The sequence below is a fragment of the Diaphorina citri genome, unplaced genomic scaffold, assembly GCF_000475195.1.
Source record: "Diaphorina citri unplaced genomic scaffold, Diaci psyllid genome assembly version 1.1 scaffold238, whole genome shotgun sequence".
NCBI lineage: Eukaryota > Metazoa > Arthropoda > Insecta > Hemiptera > Psyllidae > Diaphorina > Diaphorina citri.
The window spans coordinates 19,957-44,250 of NW_007377675.1; the positions used below are offsets into that span (position 1 = coordinate 19,957).

The window sequence follows — 24,294 nt, forward strand, 5'->3', positions numbered from 1 at the left end:
CTACAAAGAGCTGTCCTCTTGTTATTGTTCACTATAGAGAGATGTCCTGTTGTTCTTTACAAAACAAAGGGAGGGAAAAGGACTTTGTTTCTCAAAAAATTCCTGGAGGAATACCTACTGGCAGCAGGAGGAAGTATTTGTTTGTGTCTGTATGAGCAAAAAAATACATTCCAGCAATCTCAGTCAACCAACGCCCCGGGATTTTTTTTCCCCAAATAAAAAATACTCTCAGCACTATCTAGATCCCTTTATCTACAATATCCACAGTCCGTTAGTATAAAACAATAGGTAAAAATTAATTTACGATAGTTAGGCCTACCCAACGAATATCATTTCGCTAAAAAGACCCTGATCCTTAATCTCCTAAAAATGGATTTCCCTAGGTTCTAGAGCTCATTTTTACTTTTTCATGGAGATTAACATGAAGGTATGGTTATAGAGAAATTTATAGTGCTTTAGAACTTGTTTCACCATTACAGAATGAGTGCAAACCCACGAAAATTTGGGTATAGAAAGTATAATTATGAACCTATCCCTGATAATTTTCACATTTTTTTTTTTTCATTATTTATAACCTACAGAAAATGTAATTAAGGCGGGTATCACGATAGACACTAATGGAAAATGTCCACTAATCCCATATCCCACTAGGAAAAATTTAAACTACAACACGACAAAAAATTAACACACGGTTCCTAGGTACTTGCACAGATAGTCACACTGGAAAAGTTTAAAAAAGGCAACTACAACTACACAACAAAATGAACAGTGTTCTAATAAAAAGCGCACAAAAAGTAATAACAAAAGATAAAGCACATTAATTATGGTATTGTATTCTCGGTTGAACTTTTTTCCTCTTGAAGCTAGAAGAAGAAAATTTGTTGATTTTTTTCTTAAGAAGAAGAGAGAGAAAGAGTAGAGGAGAAGAATTTTAAAAATGAGGGCAGAAAATAAAGTTAGCAAACTCCAAAGAACAACATATTTTATACCTTTTTTCAGTGTTCATAACTTGATTTTTACTTTCTATTTTTAATGGCTTTTGTTGTGGTTGATATTAGGTATTCGTAAAATTTTATATCCATGAACTTATAGTAATGTTACATCAATTTCATCATGCAAACAACACTCTTCACACAATACAGGGGAAGTTTTCAACTGAGGTGGATGTGTGTGCTGTGCTGTAGGTACTAAATTGATATTCTATCAGTAACAGTCGTCCGGAAATTCACCCAATTGGATGTAGTTGCTCGTCAGATACTTGTACATTGCTTGATTTTCTTATTGAAAACTTTCTGGATTATTTGGCAGGGTTGAATAATTATTTATCGATATTCATTTTCATACATTGTTTTTTACTTCATTACATCTCCCCTCGAGAATAGGAGTAGAAAAAAGTAAAAAGGAAGCTAAAAAAAAAAAAAAAAAAAAAAAAAAAACCTCTTTATAGGGTTTTTTGTTAGGGAAATGAAATTGTTTTTAGGGAAAGAGCCATCCATTTTTTATTTTTAGCTCATCCTAAAATTACATCACATTAACAAGGACCTCTAGTATTGTATTACATTATACAAATATTCTAGTTCATCATATTATTCCCAGTCCAATATTTGTGTTGGAGAATGGAGATAGATACTTTTTGTGTTTGTTGAAAAAAAAAAGTGGAATCGATAAATGCTTGCGGCTGCAAGAAAGAAACGCTTTTTTCTATATTTTATAAAATATGAAACAGTGGCGTTATTATTTGTCAATATGAATCAAATAAATAATGGAACCCAGAAGTTGAGTGAAATTTTCATAATCCCCTCTCTTGTTCCTGGTCAGTTTTCCATCGCTATAACCTGATTCTGATAAATAAAAATCTACTAAGCGGTTTATAAATAAAAATAACCGAGCTTGATACTGTCTATGTAGGTTGTAGGTATATAGTTAATTTGAATTATGGTGTCCAAGATTCAGTGTGTAGGATAGCATAAATAAATCACGCAAATCATAGAATAATAGCAGACCTTTTCAATGGAATTTGCATAGACTAGAATGGATTCGTTTTAATTAGAAAAACAAGATTTTGATGGATACTAGATTACCATTATTGAACAGTGCAATATTCTAGAATGAAATCATTGAAAGTGAAAGGTTGCACAGTGCAGTGCCTTCAAAAAGTCTGGACAAAAGTGGATCATTTATTTGCATTCTGGTTGACGTGATTTTTTTTTTTTTTTTTTGATGAGTTTGTTTCAAAAATATTAATTGTTTAAGAACGCGTCCTCCCATTTTATTTTTGATTAACTATAAGGACCCATTTGAATTTGGAATTAATTGATATTGGCAGTATTGCTCGAGAATAGCCATCTTAATCATCATTCCTCAAACGTCATCTAAAATGAGCTCAGTCTGAACGAATGGAATGAAAGAAATAAAAAATATGTTCAATAAATAAAATCAAAAGTACTGGAAACACTCGTACGTATAAAATGGATTGCTCTATTAATTGTGAGAAGTAAAAAAGCTTTTTAATGACACAATTTCCAATCCTATGTATAAGATAATGGGTATAATAAATATGAACCAGAAGTGGAAATAAATTCAGAAGTAATTCCAGACTTTTTAGATGTTCTTATTACTGTACAAACCGTAAAGCGCAATGCTACTGTGGTTAACATATGTTTTCAGGCTTATGTAGGCGAAGCCTAGGATTTGCTTCTAATCTATGGTTTCACAAAAAAATATAAATATCCATTAAATAATAAATATTTTACAGCATTTTCAATCATAGATACTCGTGAATAAATCTAAAAGAGCGCCATACAAAGCATTTTTGAATGACATATTTCATATTTGAAGGTTGCTCCACATTATTCTTGGAACAATATTTTTTTTTTTTTTTTTTTTTTTTGTGTAAAGTTACTGAAGCGAACTTGTGAATATGAAACATTTGCACGTTCAATGGAAAAGTGGTGCTTAAAAAAGTGCATGCTGGTGAATCTATTTTGAAAAGAATATACTAGCATATTACAAGTAGGATTGAAGTGTAGGTCACAAGCTTCAGACTCACTTTCATCATCATTCGCAAGAAGTAATTAGTTAGTGTGGTGTTGTTTTAGGTAGTTAAAAATCAGTCAACATCCAAACTTTTCATCGCGAATGAGGAATCATGATGTTAGGTAATACTTTCATGTGAAGCTCAAAGCTTTTGATGTGAATCACGCTAATTTACACAAATTCTACCAGAGTAGATATGAGACCCATGTTTTAAAGCAGATCCATTCCATACATAAAAAAAGTTGTGGTATCAGTGAATATGTTAATTTTCAAAGAGATAAAAAGTGTACTATCTAGTGTAATTTTATGTGTCTGAACGTTGTTTAATCCAGAAAGCATCAAACACACTCTTGATGGTCGTAATTAGTTTGCAATGTCTGTCGTTTGGAAAGGAACATAGAAGAGACTACATACACTGAACTCAAAAGTATGCTCAGGGTATATTGTATAGAAATCCATGCAATGGGGAAAAGAGAGTAGGTAGGTATGCATGATGGTCAGAACTCAAGTAAACCAACAACAGAAACATCTCACCTCTTCCTCCTACAAGCTGTCGTCTTAAGCTGGTCACTCCATCCCCACAAGTAGGGCTGCTAATCTCATCTTCTTCCTCAGGGATTGTATAAACATCTGCGCTGGCTCTCTCGAAATATTTTCGAACAGTTTCCTTTCCCTCATTTGTCATTAAACTATTGCCTTGTTGAACATCATCATCCTCCCCCTCTAGTTCCTCCTCCTCTTCAATCTCCTCCTCTATCTCTTCTTCTTCTTCCTCTTCTATAAGTTCAGTTTTTGGGTCGGGTTTTAATATGCGTTTTTCAGATGCAAGCTTTGAATCTAACTCATTCTTATATCTCTCTCTTGAGGTTGAATACTCACTTAAACTTGTATCTTCAGGTTTCCTTGTGTTTTCTGACATGTACTGTTGCGGTTTTTCTCCAAAGTTTTCTTTTTCCCATCTCTGTTTGAACAAAGAAATTTTAAATCAAGTTGCTTCTACTCTAACTCTGTTGAAATCCAACTTGTCTGTTATATTACGTTTACGTACCTACTCGTACTCAAAAAAATCTACTCATTCTACTCTAGAGGCTAATAATGCAACCAGCTTCTGTTAAAAATTTATAATAAAAATAAATGATACAACATTGTAATTACTAATCTCAATGTTAGCCTTGCTCAAACCTTTCTACCTCGTAATACATTCTTGGTGACAATGGCACTAACAGATCTCTCTTTATTAATAAACAACCAAGAAAGGTTCAACATTTTAACGATAATCATGGAGGAGATTGAAAATATAAGAAGGAAAAGTAAGTATGTTATTGTGCAAACTCCAGGGCTGTTGAATTAAACATGCGAAACCCGAAACTTCCGTCTAATATAGGTGGGACGGGCAGAGGGAAATATTTCAATATAATCCAAACTTTCTGTATTTGAATAGAAAAGAAATCTCATCCTCGTGTGCTAATACCTACTTTAGACTCTCCTCGTCCTCGTCCTAAAGCCGCGTTCACACTACGTCAACGACAGGCAGACTAATACATGTGAACGCAACTTTGAAATCAGTTTTCTACTTTAATCAACAATCAAATGTTTGAGAATGAATGGAAATGTTAGTTATTTCAAGAGGGATGCACAACTTACATTACTAAATGAGCTCGACTGATCGTACACTTGGAAGCCTTGTCTTGTTGGACTGGAAGACACATTGGGATATGATTTGGAACTGTCCATATCTTTAGCTTTCGCCATCACATTTTGTATCAGGTTTCTTTCCTCGGCACTGAGGTGACTTAGATCTAGGTTAGGCTCTTCGGGAACAGCTGAAACAAGACCATCACGAACCAATCAGAAGAGGGCCTCATACAATGCCAATTTAAAACTATAGTCAGGATTACAGGAAAGGGTATCGTCCGTTAAATTTGAAGCACATATTTGTGGTAGGTAACATCACTAGACACCACATTTAATAATAATGACAAAGTGATGTCCCATTAGTCAATTACCATTCCCTTTACAGCACTACCTACACTGTGTAAGCACTACACTATAATTTGGGTTCGGCTCAAATTTATTTACTTTGACTACAGTTCAATTCCAATACCTAAACTAATGGTAACGTAAGAGTATTTAATGCCAAAAGTTTACAGAGGGAAATTTCCAGTTAATTAAAAAGCCGGAAATTGAAATAAGCTTCGTGCCCGTAAAACTCTTTGAATTCTCAATAAACTCTCTCCTCTTTTTTCTCTCTGTCTCCCCAATTTTTCTCCCTCTTTCAATTGTTCACTTTTATGTCTTTTCCCGGTTTTGTCTCACTCTATTTAATTTTTACCTGTATCTCTCCTTCTTTCTCTTCAAACATTGTTCTTTCTCCATTTCTTTCTATGTAGTTCTTTAGCTCTTGTTCTTCCTCTCTCTGTTCCTGGCTTTCTATTTCCACCTAGACATCTATTCATCTGTTTCTTTGTAGCTCTTTCTGTCTCTTCCTCCTTTTCCTCTAGCTCTTCATGCTGTACTTATGAGCCAAATAAGGAACACAACAAGAAGCAGGAAAGAAGAAAAAATGTGAATGTTTATATACTCTGTCAATATTGCCTCGTATATATTTTCTCCGAAGACTCTGGATACCGTGTTGCACAGAACATTGTAATTTTATACGGTTTCCTTGAAAAGGGAAATTATGTCCCGGAACAAAAAACTCGCTTGCCTTTTTTGAAAGCTTTAAATTACAATTTTAAGTCAAATCTGTACGGTTTGAGATTTGCTTCCAGGGAGCTTAGGAAAACTTGGCTAAATTTAAAATAGATAGAGGGGAGGGGGGAATAAATGAAAAATAATATGTATTGTAGTCCCTCTTTATACTGCTCGAAGAGGACTAAAGAGTACCTTCACTCTAGAAGTTGACTACAAAGTTATGGTCATATTTTCAGTAAATAAATCGTTCCCAGGAAGAAATTCGGCTGAGCTCGCAACCGCATCCTCCTGATTACCAGGCGAGCATATTGGCCACTACACACACCATCGAGGTAAAGCATCAACCTGGAAAAAACATCCTCGATAACAGTAGGAACTCACGTAACACATCGTATAGCTTTAGCCAAAGTATACGAGTAATAGGGTTGGCCACCTGGGAAATCCTCATAGGTTATTTTTTACTCTTTCAGCTTTCTCAGCTCTCTCTTCCTCCTCCCCTCTTCCCCCTCCCACCCTCTGAAAAACGTAGGAGGTATAAAAATGAGATGAAGACGTTCCCTTTTGTAATCTCTTTCTTTATCTTAGCCCGGATAAAAAGAAGAGATAATATAATGAAAGTAACGAAGGAATAAGGGATCCCCGCTTTTTTTTTCCTGTAATATTTTCTTTGTTACACGAATACAAACATATATTAGGTAATAGAACGAGCCTTTTGCAAGCTAAATGGCCATGGCGATTCCTATTGATCCCAATGGTTGCTATTTCTGACTCAGTAAAAAGCATTCACTTTGGATTGGGAGATTGCAGGTTCGAATCCCGGCCGAAGGAGAGGAATTTATGGTGAAGTTTTCTCCAAAGAGAGAGTTTACACTGAAGTTACTAATGATCCATCACAATTTTATTGGAAAGAAAATCCACTTTAACATTTACTTTAATGGTCCAGATTTACTTGAATGGTCCAACTTCCTAATGTTCTCGTATAGCCAAAAACGTTGGCGTTCTAAGTACACAACCTCCGAACAAAAGAAAAAAAAATCCCAAAAATCACCTGATGATATAAATGCACCTACTTATTATCTCTCTGCTGTATTTCGCCCACGAATTAAGAAGAAGAAGAAGAAAAGGAGGAGAGGAGAAGAAGAAGAAGAAGAAGAAGAAGAAGAAGAAGAAGAAGAAGAAGAGGAGGAGGAGAAGGAGGAGGACGAGGAGGAGAGAGTGAAAATCCAAGTCTCACCATGTGTTCATGAGAGAAAAATCTGAAAATCATAACCTTTCAGAATGGGGATTAGCCACCATTCTTCACCCGAGGGCATCTCTGATGGCCGAGTCGAGAGAATCTCCCACTCAAAAAATTCTGATGAAAGAAAATCCAATCTTTTTTATTGCCCTTAGAAAGCATCATGGCCGCCCTTTTTTTGACAGAGTAAAAATATTTGACCTAGTTTATTTTTTCCTCGAGACGTTGTATTTGTGCAAACTATGAAGGGGCATGGAATGTGCAGTAAAGAATAGGTATGGATAGTACTACTTTGCTACCCATTGTAAAGGAGGAACACTGAGGAATGTTTAGTATAAACATTACTAGCCGAAATCCGTCGCCTCGCTCCGGATTTCTGCTAGTAAATCCCTAAGGCATGGCCGTTCATGTCACTCATCCATTTAGTGGTCTTGATCGACGTAGCTTAACAAAAACGAACCGGAAAATAGCCTATAACCTTCACGGGAGTGCAAGCAATAAGTTCACAAAGTTTCATATAGCAATCGGATGAGCGGTTTGGCCAGATATAAAGTTCGAACAAACAAACACACACACACACCTCTTTGTCAGGAATGAGTTGGGATTTTCGACTATTTTCTCTGAAAATCCCTCCCAACTCTCCTACCACTGACCCAAAATAAAATTAATCATCAGGAAAAATATAATAACTCTAGGTGGAACAAGAAATAAGTTTCCTTCCCTACATTATTTGGATTTGTAAATCTCACAGTACAAATTAGTGGATGTGCCATATTTCTCTCTGTTGAAAATAGTGGATGTGTTGTATTTCCCACAGTACATATTAATAGGTGAGTTATATTCCCCATTGTAAAAACTACTTCATGTTATACCTTCCATAATATCTTACACAGCACAAATTAGTGGATGTACTACCATAACTCCTAATGTAGATATTGGTGGATGTGCTATTTTTCGCACAGAAGAACTCTAGCAAATGTCTCATTGCTAAGAAAAGAGGTAATTATTCTTAACCGATTTTGGTGTGTAGTGTAATTGGACGTGTCTATTAAAATTAAAAAAAAAGAAAAGAAGAAGAAGAAGAAGAAGGAGGAGGAGGAGGAGAAGAAGAAGAAGAAAAAGAAGAAGAAGAAGAAGAAGAAGAAGAAGAAGAAGAAGAAGAAGAAGAAGAAGAAGAAGAAGAAGAAAAGATGACTGAAACTCGAACGACTGTGACAAAAAGCCTCATTTCCCCATATGAATGCAAGATTCAGTCAGTTCTTTGACTGTAAATTCTGCGAACATAGCTTTTTCATAACCTCAAGACATTTTGTAATTATAAACGTCATAAAATATGCTAGTTTGAACAATGGAACACTCAACATATTATTGTTCTGTGATAATAATCATACAAAGTGATAATAATAGTAGACTGTATCCCCCGTCTTCCTGGAATGATAAATAGGTCACTGAGGAAAGCAGAGTGGATGAGCAATTGTGTGGCAATCATGGGAACAATTAGGACATAACGATGGGTTTAGAGTTAAGGGTTAGGGACGAGGGTTATTTATTATTCATGCATTGAGATTATACGATTTGGAACGGACATTTGACGTGAGAAGGTTAGCCGAGACACTTTCCTGAGCTTATCCAATGACAGGGAAACGAGACAAGACAACTTGAAGCTTGTCACATTTTAGAGCTTCGGAAAGTTATTTTTTCTAAGATAATTATTGACAGTAACTGACTTACCTATTAAAAAAATATAATAAAATATGGCGTGAAACATCAGATCAACTTTCATCAGGTTCATAAACAAGTCTACCTATCTTTCATTTTATTATTGGAGTGGAAAAACGAAAAAAATAACCAAATTTCATAATTGATTGGAGCTTGAAACTATGGAATTTTTTACGTATGAAATTGAAGTAATTTGAATTATTCCTTGCCACATTTTTTTGTACCTACGTACAATTTCATCTCGAGTTACCTAACTGAAAAGTAATTATCGCTTGTACAAGACCTAAATAGACGGAAAGGTGAAAATTAACTCGGTTAAAAAAGAAGAAAAAAAGAATAGATGAATAAATAATGGGAGAGAGAAGAAAATAGTAAAAGAGATTAGAGACGAAAAACGATATCGTAAAAGGGAAGTAATGTAATAAAGAAGTAAAGGGAGCACAGGTAAAGCAATTTGAAAAGTTAAGAAGAGCCAATAATGAAATACGAGAATGAAGAACAGGGGAGTAGGGGGAGAGAAAGGGGTTGAGATGAAAATTTTCACAGGGAAAAAGGAAATCTACAGTTTTTTTCTTCAATCTAAATTCCTCTGACCTTGATCCTAAAATCTTGAATAACCAGAATAACCTTGATTGAAGAAACCAAGCCCTAAAAGTTTTCTATGGCTTATGCCCTAATTTCTTTTGTGGGAAATACGGCACATCCACTAATATGATGTACCTTCTGCTCTTAATATGACACGTTCAAGACCATTTTGATTTAATACCACTTTTGTTCTGATTATAGGTTTCTCATTAAGTGAATGCTGCAATTAGGCAATATTATAGGACCAATAGTTATATCTGTGGACCTTGCCAAGCCACTGCGATAAAAGTCTAATGATGTTTAATTTTCATTTCTTTTTAAAAAGAAATTTCACATTTCAATAAAGTTTATGGTTTCTATCGGGACATTATTGTAGTTGAATGGGCTTTCTTCCAAGTTTCATACTATCTATTGTTTCTAATTTTTCATGTAACAAAGATTTTTCTTCGTTCGAAGGAAAAATTTTATTTTCTTTAGTGGTGGGAGTTTTTTCTTCTGACAAGAATAGAATTTTATTTCTAATAATTTTCTAAAACCGTTGCGTTGGAGGTAACAGAAAGTTGCCCAGATGAAATAAAAATAATAATAAAAAAAAACCAACAACAACAACTAAGTGACTAGTTGTCACATCGAACTATCTGTGAAGCTGGTTCATGTTAAGCGAAGTTTGGATCAAAAATTTTAGAGAATCCTTCAAGACCTATCTTGGCAGTATTGTAAAACCATTGTAGTGGACTAAATATATTGACAACCATCACACAACCAACAAACCTAACAACCAGCGAATATTCTTAGGTAGGTAACTATGCCTACTTATTGGTTTGTAGGTACCAAGTTTAACTTCAAACATCTTTGCATGGTTGCCTGATAGATACCTTTAACCAGTTAAATAATAAAACTCAGACATACTAGATTATACTCGTATCTACCTAGTGAAAAAAATCTTTGGGAAGTACCTATAATAATAAAGAAGAAATCAATTGAGTAAAAAGGAGGAGTTTTATATTACAGCAAGGATGCAAAGTAAGCATTTTCCGTATCAAGTTTTGAAATGTGAACTAAAACGGAAAGCTCTATTTATTTCAATTTCAAAACAGGGACACCTAAGTAGATTTAAAATATAACTAAATAGGTACCTAGGTAAAACTAAAAAGATATTTCTTGTAAAAGCATAGTAAAAAGTGAAAATACTAAAATGAAAACGAATAAAGAACATGCCATCACAGCTAAGCGTATTACAGAAAGTAGGTCACGGAGAAAAATGGGGCTGCTTTCATAAACCTATAGTTGCTATGAATGAAACTAAGCTTTCAATAAAACGGTGAAGCTTATAAACTTCAAACAATCTAAGCGTACGTTACTGATAAGTCTATCTAATCAATTCAAATGAGGATATTGACTCTGTAGGGTTAAATCGACAAAATGAGATTCAGAATCCCCATTACTTCTAGATACGTACTAACTACATAAAAGAAAAGGGCTTGATATACATTTTAAATTGATTTTGATAGAAAACAAAGAACTTACCATTCTGCTGTAGTCGGTTCTGAGGTTGATTGATCATCATGCGGGGTTGTTGAGATGACATAGCTGAAGACGATTGGTGAGATAACATTTGTTGATTTTGTTGGTGTTGTTGTTGTTGCTGCTGTTGTTGTTGACGTTGTTGTTCTTGTTGGTGACGTTGTTGTTCCTCTTGTTGTTGACGTTGACGTTGTTGTTCTTGTTGTTGTAGTTGCTGCTGATGCTGCTGTTCTCTGTGTAGTTGTTGTTGATGTTGTTGTTGCTGTTGTTGTTGCTGCTGCTGTTGTTGATGAGACATTTGTTGATTCTGTTGCTGATGCATACCACCAAACTGAGATGGTGCATGTTGTTGAGGTTGAGGGGGTCCTTGATGAAATTGTTGAGGATGTTGTTGCTGTTGTTGTGGACCTTGTTGAGCTGGGTGAATCTGTGGTCTCATAGGTTGATGTAACTGTTGATTTTGCTGATGCTGAGGGGAACTTTGGAAAGCAGGTTGAGTTTGAGGAGGTCTAAGGGGTCTTGGTTGATACATAGATGATCCCCCCAGGGATCCTGGCCCGTCCATTCTAGGGCCCATCATCCGAGGTGAGTTGTAGTTTGCTCTGGGCAGCGATGGCATACCTCTGACAGGTCCTGGGGTAGGCATGTAAGGAGTAGCCCGGGTCTGTGTGGACGGAGGCCTGTACTGCGGAAACACAGAATTTGATTGCGGTTGATTCATCGGTTGTTGGGGTTGATCTTCCCCGATCAAGGTGTTCATAATTTTCGACAAACTGCTCAACATGATGATACATGGAGTAAGCACCGACTAACAACTGTAACTGAAAACGTGCTCGTAATGTGAATACTGCTGCTTCCAAGCTCCCAAGTTGTAAAATGAACAGAGCTTGCGCTACTGAAAGGACATGCGTTATCATAACCACCGCCTCTTTTTAAATTTTCTTGGCGAAACTAACCCTCACTTAATCGATTAATAATTATTTATTTTCGTAAAATATACCAAATTTTCTGTAAAGTGTCATGATTCAAATGCATTTTTATTAATTATTGTCTTGTTAAATAAATGAATAAAAATTTGATCTTATTTATTTGCTATAAAATGTAAATAATGAAAAAAAAAATATTTTTTCCTCCCTTTTTTATTTGCATTCTAAAAATTCAAAGAATCTTTATTTGCAACAGACATGCGTGATCCTCGCCTGTAGGTGTTGCAATAATTTTCCACATTCAACTGCACATTTCCTTTTTTCTCTCTTCTCCTTTATCTGATGGAGGTGGAGAAAAGAGGAGCGATATTTTCCTACGGGGGAGACAGACAGTCACAATTTAGTCACTCTCACAAGTCTGTTCAATGACCCCAATCAGTTTATTATTATTTACACAAACGTATTTTCTGTTGTCCCCATGACCAATATTTTGATCTATATTTTGTGGGTCACCCCAACTTTAATGTTTACACCCGAATAATGATAATGGACGAAAATTAGATGATGATAGGCTAGGATGTTTCACAATGTTTACATTTTTTTTTTTTTGTAATGACATACTTTCACGTTTCACGCCCTGGCGATAACTATAGGGACTAGATTTTTACAAACACCTCATTAGAACAACAGGGAATTGACTAATAATTATTAGGTACTGTGTTTTGGGAGTAGGAGGGAACAATATTCCTCCCTAAATAGGTCAAGGTCATGTACACTCGACATTGAACTACATTCAGACGACATTCCTGTCTGGTGCGAAAAGGTCAGTAGTATTTGACGGTATTTCCTGACCACGGGATTTTTTAGGTCCGAATACAACAGCAGATGTAGACTAATTACCATGATTTTTGAAAATAATAGTTCTTTTTCAAGGTCAAATTTATCATTTTTACTGAAAAGAGCACATTTTTTATATAGGTATGAAGGTACAATTGTACACGTAAAATCCGAAGGTAAGTAGACTCCGTAGCTACATGTGGTGATCATTGTGAACTAGCAGTCCTAACAACTGGGGTTTGATTCCGGGCCGTGTTTATTCTAATTCTATTCTAAGTACCTACCTATTTTAACCCTAATGATGGTAATGAATGGCAACAAATGTGTAAAACGATCTCTTTCAAACACAAAGAGTGTGCCAAAGTAAAATGACATGAATGACTTAAAGCTAAGAAGTTTAAATACTGGTAAAGTAGTCTAAAGAGTTAATTATTTCACCGCTCTGAGCTCCCTACTTCGGGGGAAAAATTGAGAAGAATTAGGACATACAAATATAATTTCTATATTTCTTCGACTCCACAACAGATCGCTGTATGTATGCAATGCCAATTTATTTATAGAATTAACATTGTTTTTGCTGCAAACACAGATGAATCTTTGCCTGAATCATGTGAGTAAAACGCGAGATGCTTAGTTGTCCCATGTCTCTGCCCTGATCGTCTGTATCTGTGTAAACATTGAAAAATATTGTAGCGAATAATCTTCAAGAAAATACAGACAGTGTTGGGCGCACAATAAATCATCTGTAAGTAAAATGATCGACATTTTCTATCTTTTAGATTAATCCCACAACAAAACTAACCCCTGCTTCCGCAGAAACAAGTTCTTTTTTGCTTTTTCGAAAAGCACGGATGGAAATACACTTCAGCTTTCTAATTAATTTACATTTATTAATAATCTCTTTCTTGCTTCATGAAGTTGAGTTGTTTATTTTTCTTACAGTGGGCATTCTAAAACCCGCTTCCGGTAACTAATAAAGATGAAAACCTGAAACCCAAGGGTAAACAATTAATCAGAAAATTCTCATTATGTACCAACAATACATTATTTTGTTAGCTTTAGAAGTAGTCTTTACTTTGGGAAGCCAAGTTCTTGTCTACGTAGGAACATAAATCTCGGGTTCATTTTAGTGGAAATAGCCTAGAAAATGAAAAAGAATTCGGAGAAGTACGAGTGGATACCTACAGGACGTTTTCTTCTATTTTCAGGCAAATAAATAAGAAATAATAGGCTAGGTCAGGTTAAGGTGGCATGGAATGTTAAATTAACCTCACACTTCTATTTAAATGAATTGCCGATTTTATGTGTGTAAGTCCGCGTAAATAGAATAAACTCGTAAAATTAAATTTGGAATTTTTTCAGAATTTCAGCATTTCAGGGCTTCTCGCCAAATCACGAATAATTGTTAGAATTTTCAGAGCGACTTCAGGATCCATTGGAATAATTTAAACGACCATAATTTTATTTCGAGATAGTTACCGAAGAGTTTAGTACTTTCTTGAGGGACAACATCTCGAAAGAGGTAGCTTTCTAAAGCTTTCATTCAGTTCCTACTGACATCTTTGATAATGCCATTTTCAGGGCTTATCTATCTGCTAACGCTTTTCCAGCTGTTTTGTTCCAGATCTTTAATTTTTTGTATCATTTTTCATGTTCTTACCTCCTCGCTCTCTCTTAGTAATTATTGTGTGGGTGAATTGTATCAGTTATTTCCCTTCATTTCAAAAATATTGTACATATTTGTGTTGTCTGGCTTACCTGTGGTAACCAAACCAAACTGTTGAAATGATGGTACAGCCAGTCCTACTTCGACAGCATAAAATAGTCGAAATAAAGCATTAGGTACCCTTATTATCTGATTATGATTGACATTATTTATATCTGTAGGAGTTCTTAATGATTTAGAGCCCATTAAATCAATAAGGCGATCAGTTTCTGTTTAACTCGGATCCAAACTGTTTTGTCTACACTGGGTTTAAATGCACCTAGTCCTTATTCGGTAGGTAATTAGGCAGGACCAATAGATATAAACAATCACCAATATTTCTAGGTTTATTCAGTAAGCAATTAAGGATAGATTTTTCCCCGCGGAAACTCATTTGTGATAAATGCCAGGAAAAAATGTCGGGTTGGCTTTGGAATTTGCATGAATGCTCGTCACAAATGGCATTCCCCAACTTATATCCCTCGCTCAATTTTATGACTTGACTTTTGGACTCGGACCACCAACCTCAAGATACCTACAAAGTTCACTACACTAACCACTGAGGTTTGTGATTCAGATGAGTCTCTGATTTCGACCAACTTTTGATGACAGCATGTCTGTTTTCTTCTTGGCGTTTCAGAACGACTGGTTCACTCCATTAGGTACTCGATAGGTACTTCACAATGCCTCTGCCATGAGTTAAACCATCCCGCAGGTTGCTATTGGTTTCGAGGGGAAATTTCTAACGGTTTTGTTTTATACCTAGTTTATGGCGTCGAGATAGGAGGAGGGGGTTAGAGAGACTGGTTATGTTGTGCTCTGATCATCGAGTATCTACGGACCTAAACCGAGTTTACCGAACAAGGTAGTTGAGTTGTTGTGATCAAACAGTGAGGGTATGGTAGTCACTCCGTGTCTCTACATAATCCGTACCTTTTATTCATACGTTCTTTGTTTTTAAATTTATATAAAAAGAAATAAATTAATTAATTTGACTTGGCAGTTGTTTCCTTAGGAATTGAGGATTTTGTGATCACACAAGCAGAGGTATGTACAATTCTATTGGATTACTTTGAACATTAAGTGAATATTAGGTTTAGCAGAATTTTTGATGTGAAATCAAGTTAAAGTTATCAAATTACATGATGTGTTGATTCATCATGTAATTTGATGGATTTTCAAAAATCCATCATGGATTTTCAAAAATTACATTGCACACCACCATAATTTTGATTAGATTGCATGGAAGTTATTCAAGTTTCCAAAGTGCTGAAAAGGCCTACAATGGTTCCGAAGGTGTAATCATTTTGTTTACATACCTACTGTTAGTTTTGATAACTACTTCATAAAATTTTATTATATTAGGTGTATTCACTGTTCTTCAAATTTATTAATTCAAAAGCTTCTTTTGAATTAAATAATCAAGTTACAAGTGTGATCTTTAGGTATTATGATCATTTTCTTGGAGAACATAGTGTATCCTATTTTCCTTTTTTTTTATGAAGTAAGTAGGTAGGTACCTATACGTACCTACAAACGATTAGAAAACTTTTTACAACGTTCTTTGTGCAAAGTTTTCCGTCAGACTACTAGTTGTAGTACGTGTTGGGTAGGTCATTGATGATTTATAGCAAGTACGTGCTTCTAATAATGTGCCTCTGTTATAAATTACACTTTGCTTCTTTGCTAGTCCTCACTCAAAGGCCTATTAAGTTACAGCGTAAAAATCACTTCCTCCCACCATTCTTAAAGGCTCTTTTTCATGTGCACATGATGTGCTATGTTATAATTATTATTAAATTTCACCTATTATACTTTTAGTCCCTCACTGTATGGTTAAAGTTTAGAGCTAGCGTGACAAATAAATTCCGGGGCTTATAAAGAATCGTTGAGATTTTTTTTTTCTTTCTACAAGTTAATCACTCTCGTCAGGTCACGGGGTTTCAGGTAGAGGTCACATTTTTGTTCATAATTTAGAATGTCAATAATTATTATTCCTAATAAATAGTAGACTCATATTTAATGTGAGGCCAGCTCCGACCATCATTAGATCATACTTGTAATAGCTGCGGTTCAGTGTCATGCCCATGAATACTCCTCAATCCATTGAGATTAAATCTGCCTCTGGGTATTCCGAGTCCGACCTGAAAATAAACTGATCTTCTGAAGCTACGTAACTGAAGAATTAAGCTCAGAAAATTGAGCTTCAATCTGTCTGAGGTACTTATCCAGTTTGTTCTGGCCTAGGTTGGAGAATGAAGAAATCTTTGTCTGGACATTAGAGGAGAATGGATAACATTACACAATAGAATAGAATAGTCATTGATAGACAGATAGGTCGTGCCTAGGTAAGATCACCCACTAGGGGCTTGGCCCCTTGTTTAGATACCTACGTATGTTAAATACCTAGCAGAGATCCAACCATTGTATTCGATTCAAGGGAGTCATTAAGATCCGGCTTTTTCAAAGCCTTCCTAGTTCCTAGTAAAATCTCTATCTTGTGGTATCTTTTAAACCCCTTCTGAGAAGTACTGTTTTAGTTCAAAGCGATGTTCATGATCATTAAAGTTTCTTTGAGAAGAGGAACGAGAAAAAGCTCTGACATTAGATAAATCAGTTGCATTTCTTCAAAGCTCCCCCGGTCCCCGCTCATCTTGGAAACTTCTTTCCCATTATAAATTCTTTGAAATTTCAAAAACAATGGTAAAAAAACATTTCTTTAAAATGAAAAAATAACTTTGAAAACAATGCGAAGAGCTTCAGGCTTCAAGTGACATAATAAAATAGCATTAGAGACATTATTATCATTGATCGTAGATACCTATAGGTACTTTGAAAAGAAAATGTGTACCTATGTTAAACAGTGAATAGGTACTTCCATTAGACAAGAACATGAACGAAGAACGTGGGTAAGGTACATACCTACCTGTACATAAACCCACACAATTAAATTTTGAAAAGGACTGGATATATCTACCTATATTAGGGAGTCTATATGTATATTTCATCCCGTTTTCTGTCAATTTCTCCCAAGTTTATCCTAGAGAAAAAAAATCTGGTGTGAACATCACACGACTTTCTATTACATTTACGAAATATGTACCTATTTGAAAAAAAAAGGAAATTTTTCCAAGTCCCAAGCCTAAACCGCCCACGGCGGCCAATTTTTGGTCAAAAATTTCCTATCTTAAAATACCCCCCATGTAATGAGGGATCATTAAAAAGTGTCCAAAAATTGAACTTTTTTTTAAATTTTTCCAAGTCCAAATTTTGACCAAAAATTTCATTTCTCTACGACAAATCGTTCTTGAGATATTTTGTTCACAACTTTCTACTTTTTCCCATTTAAACCTGTAGTACGTACGGCCCCGAGGTTGTTTTACTTTAGTCAAAAAGTTTTCGGATGCAGTGAAAAAAGACGCATGTACCTTGTGGCAAAAAGGTTGATGGTTCTAAAGAACTACTTCTCCAGGGCCTTCCTCATAAACAGAGCTGAGCTTCAGTAACCGATCATGACTTTTAACTAGGGGGAGAAGTGGAGAACCTATTAAAACTCAAGTTTGACCCTCATTCGTAATAGTTATGCTATCCACGGTGTCCATCAACTATTCAATCTTCCAGCATTTCCAACAAAATTATCATGTTATGTTCTGTCTTTCATTCCATTTTTCCTGAACATACCTATCATTTTGTACAATATGTTTGCTAACACTAACAGAGCTACTAGAAATTCTGACGATAGGTGAAAAAAAGTGCAATAAGTACATCAGTAAACACGTGTATCATATCAATTTCGTGATTCTTCGAATGATAAATTTTATCTCTTTCACACCAGATTTTTTTCTTGTTGCTTTTTCGCTGGAATATCGCTGTACAGAAGATTCATATATACGAGTACACCTACTTAAGTAGGAATGTATTCGTATGTACGTGGGATGGGTATCCATGGGTGATGTTAAATTCCGTCGATTTTATACAAAACTACTACACCGCCACGCCACCACCGGTCATTAAATTAAACCAAAAAAGTTAAAATCAAACTTGGATATGGTGTTAGACAGCATGCAGGAAGAACTTTCACGGTCAACTTTCTGTGGGTTGAAGGGTTGAAAAAGAACGACTTTCGAATTGTGGCAACTTTCTAATGCAGGCAGGTTGAATAAGGGACACAAAGCTCGTTTGTGGCAACGTTCTAATGCTGACAGGGTCAGAAAAGAGACACAAAGGTTGTCCAAAAGCGGTCAATTTCTAGTTTAGCTATAATCAAAATTGCACCATTTGATTTTACAGTCGAATCACAATCGGCGAAATTTGTAGGTATATCTTTTTTATACATACTTTTATCATCGGTGCAGTTAGACATCCTTCCTAAATCAGGTTCGGATATTCGTCAAAAGTTTCAGTGGCGCAATTTGATGCAGACTGAATACATAGGGCATAGGGTAAGATAAATAGTTATGGTCCGTCAGCTGGATATGGAGTTATAAGAAATATGACCTTATTCTTCCTCAGGGAATATTCCTCGCAAAGATAAATTCGTTTACCTACTCTTTTTTCCATCTTTGTCGCTCTGGGTGCGAAATGAAATTCCCGCAGTGAACAGTTTGTGAAAAAAAGTCAAAGAGTAGAAGAGATTACTCGTGTTATAAGTCCTTGCCGGAAGAGGAGTGGAATGTCTATTGTCCAAGAAGTCTAAAAGGAGGTGTACCCTCCAAACTCCAAAGAACCAAAGATTGTGTCTGTTTCTCAGACGCTCAGTATTATTTTGCTGAAATTGGGCAAAAAAATCCAAAGATTAAATGAAATTTGTTCATTTAAGTAGGTGTTTGATAAGGCCCCTATTATGTGGTGAACTTTTTTTAAAAGAAATTTGTGGTAAATCCTCTCACAATAGTTCAACAAAATTGTGACAGAAAAGTTTTCTTTTGACGTTCTCAGTGCTTCTTTTTTGATTTGGCATTACGTAAAAGACGTAATCAGAATTTCAAGGTATTTTTTCTACTTTCTAACTCTCGAACTCTTCTTCAACTTCTCATCTTATCTAGGACTAAGAAAAAACAAGGAAAACTTTAAACTTTTTACCTTTCTATACCACTTTCTCTCCTTTTTTCCTCCCAAGAGGAAATCACCTTTGCCTGTTCCTTTAAAGTTAAAGAATAATAGAAAGTGAAAGTAGGTATTGTATCGAGTTGGCTGTTTATTGTTTTAGATTAGACGGCTGATATGTATTTTGTTATTATCTACCTATTTTCTTCTTCTTAATCTGTCCTCATTCACCCCCATGAACTCTAGTACTCTAGTTTACGGTACATCTTTTGATTATTTACATTTATGTTAGACTAGGTATATGTACGAGTAGGTACTAGATATCATATGAAATTTATTTCAAAGATATTTAATTATTAAATTTCTCTACTGTTGAAAAACATATGATTTTTCTCGAGAAACACTTAATGGACAAAAGAAACGCCAAATTTTCCGATAATTTTAGACCTCATTCAGGATGTGGTCAAAGTCTGAAATAATTCCATGATTTCCATGCCTCGGTTGGGATTTTAAACTCTCCTGCCTACCAACCGAGTGCCTTAACAACTGGGCTGCCAAGAAAACAATCTTCTACTTTTAAAGAAGGCTTCTTTACTGTTGAAAACATTTCAGGAAGCAACCTTTCCGAAGATTCAGGGCTCAAAGTGTAAATAGGTAAGCAGAATGTAGAGCTTTTGGCAGTCTCAATCCGGTCGAAATTTTCGACGGGAACAACAGCGAAGTGTTAAAGACCCGACCACAGTTGGAATTGAATTTATTTGCATCACAATGAAATGCACAGAGTATCACGTATCAGCACATACGTAATATGTGGTATGAGTAACCTTTTTACAACCACAGATACCAAGTCTATTACACTCTATTAATTGAACTTCTTCACTCTCATGGGTACCTCGCTGATACGTAGAGAAACATTTATTCAGCTTTGTACACTTGTACAGCATTATAAAATAATAACATCAAGATCTTATCTACTCATCCAGTTGTCGGAAAATAAACTGGAATAATGGGTTTGAAATTTTAATCAACAGAATTCTCGTCTATGTGGAGGTCTGACGGGAGGGAGACTGGAAAACGTTATCATGGTTTACATTTATCATAGCAACACATCCGCTAAGTAGTGCCACCCTACTCCTAGTTTTTGATAGGGGACACAAGCAAGTACCCTATGGAGTTCAAGTTGCTACTTAGTGCATAACTCTATTGTGGTCTATGGAGCTTATGCGGAAATGTGCCTTTTGATCTTTAAAGTGAGAATTATATCTAGGTCAGTAGGACCATCTGTAAACATGTAGGTATATACTAATTTTATGATTTAAATTTTCATGATTGTGTAAATAAAAAGGCAAGGTAAAGTGGGGTAGTTACAAGTACGTGTAATATATACGTTAAAGTACGATGTAACAAAAACACCTACCTATTAGACATTGGATAAGGTATTACAATCAAACCTGGATAAGTAGGAATCCAAGGGACTGGCAAGATTTTCCTGCTTTAAAGAGGTTTTTGTGTAAAAAATGAAGGGACCACGTCTTTTTTCCAGTTTATCCAGGTTTCTTATTTATCCAGGGTTGACTGTTTCAATCTTTCAGTGTATCAAAACAAACCAAGTCATGTCTTGGAAAAACGTATAGGAATTTCTACGTAACCTTTCTACACAAACAAGAGTCAAATGAAAAAAAAAGCAAAGTCACTTTTGTTTTTGTCCAACTTGTTTCATTCACCTTCAGTTCAATACCTTTACTCATGTTTCCGAGTAATGTTCGAAACATAAAACACAAATTCATCTGATTAAATTGAAAGAAAGTTGAGATCGATATGAGAAATTGAGTGAAGTTTACTCCTCCATTGTACTGACTACTCTACCTTAACTGAGAGACAATATAAATTATTGAGAACTGAGTGCAAAACTTCTCCGGAATGTATAACACTGCTGAAGTTTAAAAATAATAAATAAAACAGTATGACTTGTGACTATGGAACGCGAAAGGTGAGCAACAAATCCCGTGAAAGATTCCCACTTTTTTTGCCTGGGTTTCTTTCGTTGGAACCTTTTATCGTGCCAACCTATAATGGCTAAGAATAATGGGTAAAATTGTTTAATGATGTTCAACGAATTTAGTAAATACTTTTGAATGCTTTCTTGTGTTTAATTAACCATAGATTCTGTGTACCTACCAGGGAAAAACGATGAAATTAATTAAAATTAACATAAGAGCAATAATTCATTAAATTTCAACAAGCTCAATTCTCAATTTCTCGAAATTCAGTCCACTGGTTGCGTGGAGTGTTCACCTCAAACCTTGCTGCACACCCCTTCTTTAATCTTAAATAGGATTTGATCTAAGAACACAGTCATAATCCAGAAGCCCTAGTCCTTAATAAACCAAATTCTCATGCCTAATAGTTGTAATAATTATTTTATTATGCAGAGGATTAGTTTAAGGTATCTAGATAGAGATCTGGATTCTGTTTGCTCAAACTGTAGGTAGTGTGAAACATTCACATGGTCTTCTGAATTGGACAAAAAGTTGATCCAGATTCTGAACTCTGTAGTCTAGAATGTCGAGCAAACAGCATACTTATACATTACGATTTGTACTTACAAGATACCTGCCTCTTTGAATCTTGAAAAAAATCTCCTGTTTTTAGCTCCGATCCCAAACCAGTTTTAATGTCCAGTAGTGATGAACGCCCTGAAGATATAGAAATAGTCTGCTCAGAAACCTGACTGGACCAAATAATTTCTTCGGACACGGGCCGGCAAAATATAGGTCAAATATCTCTAGACTTTTTTTTTCATATCCACAGCCAAACTCCATGTGTTTGTAATTCTGCCTCAATTGGAGCAAAGTAGAGAATCAAATCACTCTCCAAGTACAGATTTTATCTGCAAATTGTAAACTTTTGAATCATTCATTTCTGCTGTTTGATTTATATACTGTCTGGAATATTTCGAGATTGTAATGATCCGAGATCTCATAAAAGAGAGTGGTGTGAGGCTGTGAGGTGTCATAAAGTGCAAGTATGTATAACAGTAAAGCCCATAATTATCAAGTAAGAACAATTTGTTGAAAATTTGGGATCTAAAATTTAATCCATTTGTCGAAGAGACTGAGGTGCCAAGTTTTCATAGTAGAAGTGATCTTATTTTTGGTGTTTACAACACTCCTATTTTGCTTGATAAGTGTGATGTACCATAACCATATGCCATCTGTTGTTTTATTATACAAGAACATCATGTTCATAGATTTATGATGAATGTTAGAGGCGAACATAAAATATTGTTTTTATTATTTTATCCTATTGGCTTAGTTTCCTTTTACTTTCACTAGTAAAAGTCATAATAGTAAAAGACAACAACATGAGCGCGTGATGAATTTCAAAGTAATGCACAAATTGTAAAATACGAGCACAATAATGGGAGTTATTAAATGTTAAATAATCATTTGCTAGCAAAGTTCTTTCATCTTGACAATGAGAGTTTCATCTGCCAAGTAGATTGCACTCCCCGAGGTTGTTTTACTTTAGTCAAAAACTTTTCGGATGCAGTGAAAAAAGACGCATGGTACCTTGGGGCAAAAAGGTTGATGGTTCTAAAGAACTACTTCTCCAGGGCCTTCCTTATAAACAGAGCTGAGTTTCAGTAACCGATCATGACTTTCAACTAGGGGGAGAACCTATTAAAACTCAAGTTTGACCCTCATTCGTAATAGTTATGCTGTCCACGGTGTCCATCAACCGTTCAATCTTCCAGCATTTCCAACAAAATTATCATTTTATGTTCTGCCTGTCTTTCATTCCATTTTTCCTGAACATACCTATCATTTTGTACAATATGTTTGCTAACACTAACAGAGCTACTAGAAATTCTGACGTCCCGTCCGTAGAAATGCATAAACTCCGACGGAGCAAAAATAATGTTGTGGGAAGGGAAGTCAAAGGGACAATAAATTGTTTGTTGAACATTATAAATGAAAACAATAATAATGTGTATGAAGACACCGTAAATATGTCCACAATGAAAAATATAAATAGGTCGTCATCTTTGGTATCAACGTTTCAAAACAAATTTATCATTGTTTCGAAAGAAGTTCAGATTATTGCAAAGTTAACACTGCTCACTATTTTATATTCGTTTTTTAGGACATCGCTAATTCAAGCCCATTATATTTGTCTGATATTTATAAAAATTGTTCACAATTTTGATTACGTTTCGTTTTTCACTGCAATGGATTTTACATTGTGTAATAGCATTGCTTCATAGCTTGATGACAATAATAAACTTCATGTTTGTCATCTAGTTCGTTATGACTAACATTTTGTTTGGTTTAGAGCTAGAGTTTTAAGTATTTTACGTTGCAAGTTATCTTCCTGTGAACCTAACAGTTCTCAATACCCTCAGGACACCAGATTTTCAAGCCAGAAGTTTGAAGGCAGATAATAAAAAAAGGGTGAGTACTCTGAGTAGTCATGAAATTTTCATATTCTGGGGATTTTTTCTTCCTCTGTTGGCATTTTACTTTTTTGATGACAATAATAAACTTCATGTTTGTCATCTAGTTCGTTATGACTAACATTTTGTTTGGTTTAGTAGAGCTAGAGTTTTCAGTATTTTACGTTGCAAGTTATCTTCCTGTGAACTTAACAGTTCTCAATACCCTCAGGACACCAGATTTTCAAGCCAGAAGTTTGAAGGTAGATAATAAAAAAAGGGTGAGTACTCTGAGTAGTCATGAAATTTTCATATTCTGGGGATTTTTTCTTCCTCTGTTGGCATTTTACTTTTCTCAGTTTGAAATGGTTGTGAGCGTAAAGAAATAAAGAACACATAAAAATTTCACGTTGAAGTTCCCAAGTATGAAAGCATTGCAAAGCAAGGATTGTGGAAAAAAAGGTACCTCGCTGATACGTAGAGAAACATTTATTCAGCTTTGTACACTTGTACAGCATTATAAAATAATAACATCAAGATCTTTATACCG

The 24,294-nt window shown here is 35.2% G+C and overlaps 2 protein-coding genes across 7 annotated transcripts in view; one reads left to right on the forward strand and one right to left on the reverse strand.

Moving 5' to 3' along the window:
* Positions 1–11,690, reverse strand: part of LOC108252037 (putative mediator of RNA polymerase II transcription subunit 26) — a 30,475-nt gene extending 18,785 nt beyond the window's left edge. The window contains exons 1-3 of one of the 2 annotated variants that reach the window (XM_026821528.1): positions 10,799–11,690; positions 4,681–4,859; positions 3,916–3,997 (exon numbers count right to left, since the gene is read on the reverse strand). In XM_026821528.1, the coding sequence (XP_026677329.1) occupies positions 3,916–3,997; positions 4,681–4,859; positions 10,799–11,579 (1,042 nt within the window). In that variant the 5' untranslated portion in view covers positions 11,580–11,690. Of the gene's footprint in view, positions 1–3,570; positions 3,998–4,680; positions 4,860–10,798 lie in introns of both variants that reach the window. The other variant, XM_017442897.2, reaches the window with a different exon arrangement.
* Positions 11,691–13,164: 1,474 nt separating this feature from the next.
* LOC103506484 overlaps positions 13,165–24,294 on the forward strand; it is a 45,822-nt gene continuing 34,692 nt past the window's right edge. For 3 of the 5 annotated variants that reach the window (XM_008470872.3, XM_026821531.1, XM_026821529.1), the window contains exon 1: positions 14,622–15,310. The gene's annotated coding sequence lies outside the window, so the exon portion shown is untranslated. Of the gene's footprint in view, positions 13,304–14,621; positions 15,311–24,294 lie in introns of those variants that run through there. The other 2 variants (XM_026821532.1, XM_026821533.1) reach the window with 2 other exon arrangements.